The 9760-nt window shown below is 45.6% G+C and overlaps 1 protein-coding gene across 4 annotated transcripts in view; it reads right to left on the minus strand.

The window, feature by feature from the left end:
• Positions 1–9760, minus strand: part of Pitpnc1 (phosphatidylinositol transfer protein cytoplasmic 1) — a 266327-nt gene that overhangs the window by 251616 nt on the left and 4951 nt on the right. For 2 of the 4 annotated variants that reach the window (XM_029546167.1, XM_029546169.1), the window contains exon 1: positions 8198–8505. The exons of the other annotated variants lie outside the window; for them this stretch is intronic. In XM_029546167.1, coding sequence (XP_029402027.1) covers positions 8198–8302 — 105 coding nt within the window. In that variant the 5' untranslated portion in view covers positions 8303–8505. Of the gene's footprint in view, positions 1–8197; positions 8506–9760 lie in introns of those variants that run through there. 4 annotated transcript variants of the gene reach the window in all.

Here is a 9760-nt window from a genome sequence, read left to right on the forward strand (position 1 = left end):
CCAGAGTTCAAATCCCAGCAACCACATGGTGGCTCATAATCATCCACAACAAGATCTGACACCCTCTTCTGGAATGTCTGAAGACAGCTACAGTGGACTTACATATAATAAATAAATAAATCTTTAAAAAAAAAAAGAAGAAGAAGAGAAAGGGAAAGTCTTTATAATTTTTAATTACAAATGTAATTATAGTTTAATTATAAATTTAAACTGGAAAATTCAGGAGAGACACCAGGAAATATAAAGAATCCAGAAAATAAGACCCAGTGACAGACCTGGTCCAACGCTTAGAAGGCAGAGGCAGGAGGATCTCAGTGAGTTTGAGGCCAGCCTGGTTTACACAGTGAGCCCTAGGTTAGCCAGCCAGATAGCCACCCTGTCTCAAAAAATAAAAATAGACGGGCGTGGTGGCGCATGCCTTTAATCCCAGCACTCGGGAGGCAGATGCAGGCGGATTTCTGAGTTCGAGGCCAAAGTGAGGTCTACAGAGTGAGTTCCAGGGCAGCCAGGGCTATACAGAGAAACCCTGTCTCAAAAATCCAAAAAAATATATAAATAAATAAATAAAAATAAAAGACCCAGTGAAAGTTTAAACTATTTAATTATAGTAAAACAAGTTAAAAGTGATTTTCCACTCTTCAGTTGATTCATTTCTTTTAAGTAAGCATGAAGATAGCCAGGCAGTAGTGCCACACACCTTGGGAAGCAGAAGCAGGAGGATCTCTGAGTTTGAGGACAGTCTGGTCTACAAAGAGTTCTAGAAGAACCAGGGCTACTCAGAGAAACCCTGTCTTGAGGGGAAAAAGAAACAAATAAAAACAAAAGCATCAAGATTAGTGTTTTTCCCAGTGCAAAAACACAAAGACATAGAATCTTCAGACCGAGGCCTTCATGTAACCAATATAATCAGACCATAATGGGGAAGGCATCTGTGTGAGTGTGTGTCTGTGTATTTGTCTCTGTGTGCATGGTGGGTGTGAATGTGTATGTCTCTGTATGTATGTACATGCGTGTGGGTCTGTGTGTTTCTCATCTGTGTTTGTGTATAAACATATGTGTGAATATGTACGTAAAAATTATGTTATTCACCTGAAGTAATTACCATCTCCAAGGCTTACTAGTCCTGGGAGCTTCTAGTTTTCGTACAATCTAATCTAGGCCTGGTACATTTTCAGCTTCTGAGTCTAACTGTTGAATAAGCTCAACATTTCTTGTTCTTTCTGAACCCTGGATGACTGGTCAACTGAGTTCTTCTGGCTCAAAACCCCTCTTCCCCCTAGCTAATTCGATCTGGCTTCTCTTGGCGTCTCCTGAATTGTTCTGCTTGGCCTCATACTAACTTGGGCAATCTGTTCTCATCTTCTGGCTCCTTCTCACTCTCTGGCTTGTTCTGCCTCCACTTGTGTCTAGCTCGTTCTCTCTTCAACCTGTCTCCATAAAATCATCCTGGTAGAAGCGGTTTCCTTCTCTTTCCTCTGCCTGTACGGTTCCTTTTCCTTTTCCTCTCTCTTCTCGTGAGAGTTGGACATATCCCATTCTGTGAAATCTTTCCCTGGTTTATCACTTTGTCTGCCACTCCATTAGACATCACTTTCAAACCTGGGTGCTTCCTTCCACAAACTAACTTCACCTTCATTGTCTGGGATTAAAGATGTGCACTAAGGGTATGTCTGTCTATCAGCAAAAGGGATTAAAGGTGTGTGCTAAGGCTGAGTCACACCATAACGAGAAGCAATTTTTCAGTAGATAACACAATCTCAGGGTCCACGGTGCGATAAAATGTCCTGTGACATATGTCTGTGTGCCTCCGCATATGCGTCTGTGTGTTTGAGTGAGTATGCCTCTGTGTCTGTTAGCATTACACGACTGTATAGACATAAGTGAATGCGTGCATGTGTCTCTGTCTATGTATGTCCGTGTGTTCGTGTGTGTGTATGTGTGTGTGTGTGTGTGTCCGTGTGTGTGTGAAAGAAAGAGTCAGAGAAGTAGAGAGAATGAATGTGGGGCCAGGGAGCAGTCTTTGGAGATTAGCCACTTAGGTTAAGTGCTTAAATAACATTATTATAGGGTGTCATCAAATTATATTTGTTTGGGCACTCTTACTCAGGGTGATTCAGCCCACGGTAGCACCACCACCCTAAGATGGTCAGATAGAATGCTCAGGGGATCAAAGGAGCTGATGATTTTACTGTGCTTGGGAACCACTGGAGTTCTAGAAAGTCATCTTTCAGCTGATCTTAAGAAGCAGGGGGGGGGAGGGGATAATAAAGGAAAGAACAACAGGGCTGAGGACATAAGTTCAAATCTCCAGCACCCGTGTAAAGAGCCAACACAGCAGATCTGCTTGCCACCTCAGAGCCACCTGCAGGGATGGAGGCGAATGGGTTTTGCTGGCTATCACACTAGCTCCAGATTGAGTGAGAGACTGTCTCAAAGGAATAAGGAAGAGAGTGATAAAGGACACCAATGTCCTCCTCTAGCCTAGTCCATCCCCCCCCCACACACACACACATACACACCTGGTCGTGATGACTCAGCCTGCCATCCCAACACTTAGGGAGCTAAGGTAAGAGGATAATGGGTTCAAGGCCGATCTAGGGAAACCCAATCCACCAATCAATAGTTAAGAGAATCGGAATGAGTCATGAGATGACGATCTAATGAGAATGTACGCTGGCTACTCCGTTAGTGGTAGGCCTCTCCACTCCCGCTCCGCCTTAAGAGGCATTTCTAAGGGCAGGCTCTTATATTGGGTGCTGAGAAATGACAGTGAGTCACTTGAACACTCGCTGTTAAGGAGTCTTGATAAGCTCTGACTTCATCTTTCTAAGTCAACAAAAATGCACTGCATGATGCTGTTCAGGCAGGCAGCCAGGAAGTGGTGGGTGACCCCAGACTCCTTCCTTTATCATTATCATATATACAGCCCGCAGCCAAGACAGAACACCCTGACCTTCCCTCCTCCCCACACATGTTCTTAGTGCCCTGCCTAGCCTGAGGGGATTCTGCCATCCTAGAGAGAAGAGAAGGGCCCAGACATTACTGCCATCAAAAAACTGCCTATCTGAGTGAGCCCAACTTCTTCTGAGCAGCAAGGCTGGGTTCACTCCCCCTGGCAGTCTTGGCAAAGGAGCCATATCAAAGAAGGTCCCAAGGTTCCAAGTGCTGTTTCTTTCGCCCCTCACAAGGGCCTCCAGTCCCTCTGAGGGTCTGACTGGGGTGGTCCCTGTGAACTAGAACCTCAAAGATCTGCAGTGTCCTGCAGCCCTGTGGCCAGCCCTGGGTCCACTTCTCAGCAATAAATGTATTTCCCTCCCTAGCTCTGACCTAAGTCACGGTCACTTGGTTCAAACCTGGCACGTACAATTTTTCCCACACTTATGTCAGAAGAGGACATGATTTTCTGGAAAGCTGTCTAGACCTGAGACAGCTATAGCCACTTCCTGGAAGACAGGAGTTATAACTCATAATTTCCAGCTCAGACCTTTCCGCTGGTGGCGTTCTCTGAAGTTGGTGCTCAAATAACTCTAAGCACCTTCTTAACCTTTTCCCCCCCTCTGGGTGTGTCTGTATTGTGTGCATGAGTGTGTAAATGCTGGTGCACACCAGCCACAGCAGATCTTAGGACACCGGAGGGCAGACCCCACCTTCTATCCAGTTTGAGCCAGTTTTGTTTTGTTTTGTTTTCTGAGACAGGGTTTCTCTGTGTAGCCCTGGCTGTCCTGGAACTCACTCTGTAGACCAGGCTGGCCTCGAACTCAGAAATCCGCCTGCCTCTGCTTCCCAAGTGCTGGGATTAAAGGCGTGCACCACCACCGCCTGGCCTTCTATTGCTTTTCTGCTGCATAGACCAAACAAGCTGCCTCCAGAAAGCCCTGGCTGCCTCCAGTCACTTGTTCTGTGTCCAGCTTTTATTTATTTAATCATTCATTCAAAACAGAGTTTCTCTGTGTAGCCCTGGCTCTCCTGGAACTCACCAGACTGTCCTAGAACTTACAGAGATCCACCTGTCTCTACCTCCTAAGTGCTGGGATTTAAAGTGTGAGCCACAGGACTGTCCAGCTTGAGATTCAAATTCAGGTCGTCATACTTGTGCACAAAGTGGTTTTACCCACTGAGCCACGCCCTGAGAGTATCTCTTGAACCATTATTTTAAAAGCTTTACTGATTTGCCTTTTCCATAGCAATCCAACTGTTCCTCCACTGTTCCTGTCTCAGGATCCTGTTCAAGGACTCGGTGCTCAACCTACATCCCCAGTTCTGGTTTCTAGTTAGTGAACTCCTCCAGTGTGTCCTCTGTTCCCAGAGCTCCCGAAAGGCAGTGACTGTGTCTGCCTTGCTTGCAACACTGTTGTTCCCAAGCACTGGGCACCCAGCAGGAGGCCAAGAATGTATCTGTGAAATGAAGACTTTCACTTATGGTCCAAATATCGACCTGCATTTTTGCATAACCAAATTTAATTAGCACGAAGCTCCCTCTCTCCTCCATGGGGTCTTTCAATCAAGTCTATTGCCATGCTAGGCAGAATGGCCCCACCCCATGTTGTATGATCCTCTGCCCTTGAATACTGTGGGCCCGGATCAATCAGTGGGTTTCTTTGCAAAGAGTCCCAGAAGTCAGAGATAAAAACGCCGAGAGATTAAAACTTGAAGCAGACATTCACCATTGATTTGAAAGAATCAACTGCCATGTGGAAAATGGGTGACATGGGAGGAGATGGAGAGTGGCCTCTAGGGGCAGGTCTTTATTTGAAAGCCATGCAGGAAGTAGGGACCTTAATTCTCCAACTTCAAAGGACTTTATTTTGTCACAACCATGTGAGCTTTCCAGAAAGAAGGGAGCCAAGATGTCATTGAGCTTCAACCTCCCAAGACCATGAGCACTGGACCAAGCAAGTCACACCCTGGCTTGTATTTAGACGCATTTTTGTACTTAGACTTGTATTTGATAACCTAACCCAGCTGTCTTCTAGGATTCTTATTTAGTGTGTACATGCTCCTATAAGATTTATTTTATATATATGAGTACACTGTCAACCTCTTCAGATGTACCAGAAGAGGGCATTGGATCCCATCACAGATGGTTGTGAGCCACCATGTGGTTGCTGGGAATTGAACTCAGGACCTCAGGAAGAACAGTCAGGCTCTTAACCACTGAGCTATCTCTCCAGCCCCAACCCAGGTATCTTAAGCTACTAAATTTCTGATAATTCTTTTTGGAAAAAAAAAAGGGGGGGGGGTGCACAGTTTGAGACAGGTTCTCACTATGTAACTCTGGCTGTCCTGAAATTCACTATGTAGACCAGGCTGGCCTGAAACTAACGGAGCTCTGTCTGCCTGCCTCTGTGGATGCTGGGACATGTGCCACTACACCCTGCTATTTCTTTTTTTTTTTTTTTAACCTTTGAAGATTTTTTTTTTCCGGGTAGAAGTGGCACACGCCTTTATCCCAATACTTGAGAGGCAGAGGGAGGTGGATCTGTGAGTTAGAAGCTAGCCAACTCTATCAAGTGACTCTAGGCCAGCCAAGGTCAAAAAAGGCAGTCCTGACTCCAATATTGTTTGGTGTTGTTAGGGTTGGTTTGTTTGTCATTTTTTGTTTTGTTTTTCTTCATAGGTATGTGTCTGTGTGAGTGTACGTGTCGTGTGTGTGCCCAGGGGCCAGAAGTGGGCTCCAATCTTCTATGATGGGAGTTACACATGTCAGTGTCTCTCCTCCACTCCCATGTGGGGTGCTAGGTGTTGGTCTCAGGACTTCTGAAATCAGTGACACCACACCTAGGTGACAACACGACCACCACACCTGTTGCCAAGGCAACAGCTACCATATTCCCAGAATCCTCTTGGCTCACTTCCCACCTTTACTTGTGGCTACGTCACCATCAATATATAAAAGGAAGACCCCTCTGAATTCTCTCCCCTCCCTTCTGTTTTCGCCACCACCTTGTCCTTCTCCCTCAATAAACCTCAAGTGGAACTGTTTGGCCTGGTGTGGTCTTTCTGGAGCCGCCCAAAGATCACAACAGTAGGAACAGAACCTCGGTCCTTTTTTTTAAGAATAGCAAGTGCTCAACCCTTGAGCCATCTCTCCAGTCTCAAGCTTCTTTTAATATAAAAGAACTTTGCACTCTAGGCAAATACCTTCCCTACCTCACCGTATCCCCAGCCTGAGAGAGCTAGCTTATATCTTAGATGGGATGACCAGAAACCAAAGGGTTGGCTGCAGGTCCATCCCAAGGTTCATTTCCACTGAGCTCCATTACAAACGTCAGCCGTGCTGAGGCCCTCTTTGTGAAAGCTATATTTTCCATAATTTAAAATTTTTCAAACGACTTTCTATTTTCCAGATGACCAACTTTGCAGCTCATAGTATGAATGATACACTTGAGCTTCCTCTGCCTAAGAGCCTACAAAAATAAATAAATAAATAAATAAATAAATAAATAAATAAATAAATCTCCACTGGAAATCCCACAAAATTCCCAGTTTCCAAGAAGAATCTAGGAGGCCTGGAGATGTAATATAAAATTTCCCTTTTCATCTCCCAGGGGCTGGAATTTGTCACACCCACAGCCTTCCCGACTTCTCATGTCAGTTACCTGAGGTCCAGAACTCACCCTTTTTTACCAAGAGAGGGGCAAAGCTGTTATCTATTTTTCAAAGGTTTTAGAGTTGCCTAAACTAGCCAGACCTCTAGCTAACAGAAAACAGGACCTCTAGGCCTGCCAGGCAGGGAACCTGGCCTTCTCTCATCCAACTGAGGAGGCTGGAGAGATACTCATGGGAAGAGCACTCTCTGCTCTTGCCAGCCAAGAGCCTTGGTTCCCAGCATCCATTCGACACCTCACAACCAGTTGGAAATGCCAGTGCTAGGAGATCTGATGCCCTCTGCTGGCCTCCATGGTCATTGCAGGCATATGTCACACATAGGTTCAGGTAGGGAAACATTTACACAAATAAAATAAAATTAAGTCTTTTTTTTTTTTTAAGAGCCTTAGAGCTGAGGACCAAAATACTTGGTCTAGCACACTCACATCCTTGAGTTTGGGACCCCAACAACAATTGCCAACTACCAGCTTCCTATCTTTCTATTCATTGTGAATGTGAATAATTAGGGCTGTCAATGGCTCAGCAGGTAAGGGCACTGACTGCTCTTCCGAAGGTCCGGAGTTCAAATCCCAGCAACCGCATGGTGGCTCACAACCACCCATAATGAGATCTGACACCCTCTTCTGGTATGTCTGAAGTCAGCTACAGTGTACTTATGTATAATTATAAATAAATCTTTGGGCCAGAGCAAACAGGGACTGAGGAACAGGGCCAACTGAAGCGAGCAGAGGTCTCAAAAGTTCAATTCCCAACAACCACATGAAGAAAAAAAAAGAAAGTGAATAGTTAAACTACCACATCCAACTAGCTTTTGTTAAGAATGGTATGCTTCCCCCCCTCCCCCCAGGCCGGGAATCTGCTCCACATGACAGGTGTCCCCTTAAATGACTGGGGAAGGGCAGTGTCCTTTCCCACACAGAGTCAACTTCCTGGCCCCAGCCAGCAGGCCTGCGTCTGTTCCTTGTCTAGTCCATTAGTGGTGAAAGCTTGCACTCATCCATTAACCGCACTCAGGAGCAAGAGGCTCCGCATGCTGGAGAGCGGGGTGCCTTCATGAACACCGTGAACACCGTTCACTGCCTGTGAGCGATCCTGGCACAGGGAGCTACTAAGATCAGTAAGAGATCAAACTCACCATCCTGCCCTTGGCTCCTCTTAACTAGGAACAGCCAGAAAATTAAAAAGATTAAAAAAAAATAATAACTTTAAGAAGACGTTTTCCACACTCTGAGGAGTCTTTAGCCTTCATGGTCAAGGGTTCTACTTTATACAATACACAGAGTGTATACAATACACAGCTATTAAGACGTCTTCCTAGACCTTTAATCTCAGCACTCAGGAGGCACAGGCAGGTGGATCTCTGTGAGTTCCGTGGTAGTCTAGTCCACAGAGCAAGTTCCAGGACAGCCAAGGCTACAAAGAGAAACACTGTCTCAAAAAAAAAAATAAACCAAACCACCACAAGAAACCTTTCCTTCAAGGTCTGCAGGTGCTTGCAGAAACACTCATCAGTTTCCACCGGAGAGAAGAGCTGGGGAAACGACCCCCACCCTAGCATCTCCATCCCCACCCTTCCAGAGTGGCCTACCCAGCTCCCATGATTCTTAGGAACATCAGCAGGGGAACTCTCCTGGGGCCTGAGGCTCCTGGGTAGAGTGCTGGCTATCCACCAGAGCAGAGCACACAATGACATCCTGTGTCCTCGGCTGTCACTCTTCCTTTTTCTTCAGTCCTTGACGAGGAGGCGATGTTTCTGTTTTTCTTCATCGTGCAGCAAATCCCTAAAGACCGCAAATAAATCCCTACTTGAACGCATGTTAATATGAGGGCAGTCCAATTTCTTTGTTTTTAAAGATAGTTTTGTTTTTTTTTAATTAAAACTAAAATTCCTACTTTGCACTCTCTTTTGGATGGGCTTTAGTCTCTGGGAAACACTTATCTTTTTATTCGTATATTTATTAATTCATTTATTTATTTAGACACAGTCTCACTAGGTAGCCCAGGCTGGCTTTGAACTTATATATAGTTATCTATGTGTACTGAGGGGTTTGCTTTTGGTTCGCATGCCTGTGTGTCTGGTGCCCTCAGAGGTTAGAGGAAGGCATTGGAGCCCCTGGAACTGGAGTCAAGGATGGTTGTGAGAAACAGCAGGGACGCTGGAAACCAAACCGAAGTCCTCTACAAGAACAAGTGCTCTTCACTGATGAGCCTTGAACTGCACATTCTCCCGTCTCAGCCTGCCTGGTGCAAGGATTATATAGGTATGAGTCATCACACCCAGGTAATAATGTTTGTTTGTTTGTGTTTAGGTGCTAGGGACTTATCCCTGGGCTTCATAAATACTAAGCAAACACTCATTCACCCTAGACACACTCCAGAAGGCTCTAACAGAGTCTATACTTTAGTGTCCCCTGGGTAGATACAAGGTCTGAGTCTCCAAGCTAGCTTCAACTAGGGAAGACCCAGTATACACGCTGCACATCCACTTGAGGCTTAGGGATAACAACATCTGCTACCAACAGAGACCAGAGAGAAACTGCAGCCCTCCCAGTACCCATGAAACAGGTTCACATCAGACATCAGAAGCCCTATTCCAGGCCAGCCTCTATGCTAGCCATTGGGCAAGCAAAAGAATGCGCCCCCTACAGGCCTGGAGCAAGGCATCAAGACAACAGACATTGCTAATGACTGCTTCTTCCAAGTCTAAAATTCTAGAATCCAGATGTTTCGAACCTCCCCACCCCCTTAACAACTTCCCAACAGGCTTTCACTTGACTCAAAGATGACTGTATTTAACACCAGTGAAGTTTTCTATTTGTTTTGTTAGCTTGTCATTGTTTTTGATTAAAGTTAATCCATGAAAGGCTAAGGTAAGTTTCATACAGTGCTACTTTGCCACCATGTTGGGTGATCTGAGCTCTATCCTCAGGACCCACTTGCAATAAGGAGAAACCATACTCCTATAAGTTATCTGGACCTCTCCACATACACGGCAACACACACACACACACACACACATACACAAATAAATGCATTTTTGTTTGATCATAGAAGGCCTGAGAGTTCTGCCAGCAAGGTGGTGATTGGGCTGAGCTCCAGCTCCAGAGCCTTGTGAGGAGAAAATGGAGGAGGAGGAGGAGGAGGAGGAGGA

The sequence above is a fragment of the Mus pahari genome, chromosome 14 (assembly GCF_900095145.1).
Source record: "Mus pahari chromosome 14, PAHARI_EIJ_v1.1, whole genome shotgun sequence".
NCBI lineage: Eukaryota > Metazoa > Chordata > Mammalia > Rodentia > Muridae > Mus > Mus pahari.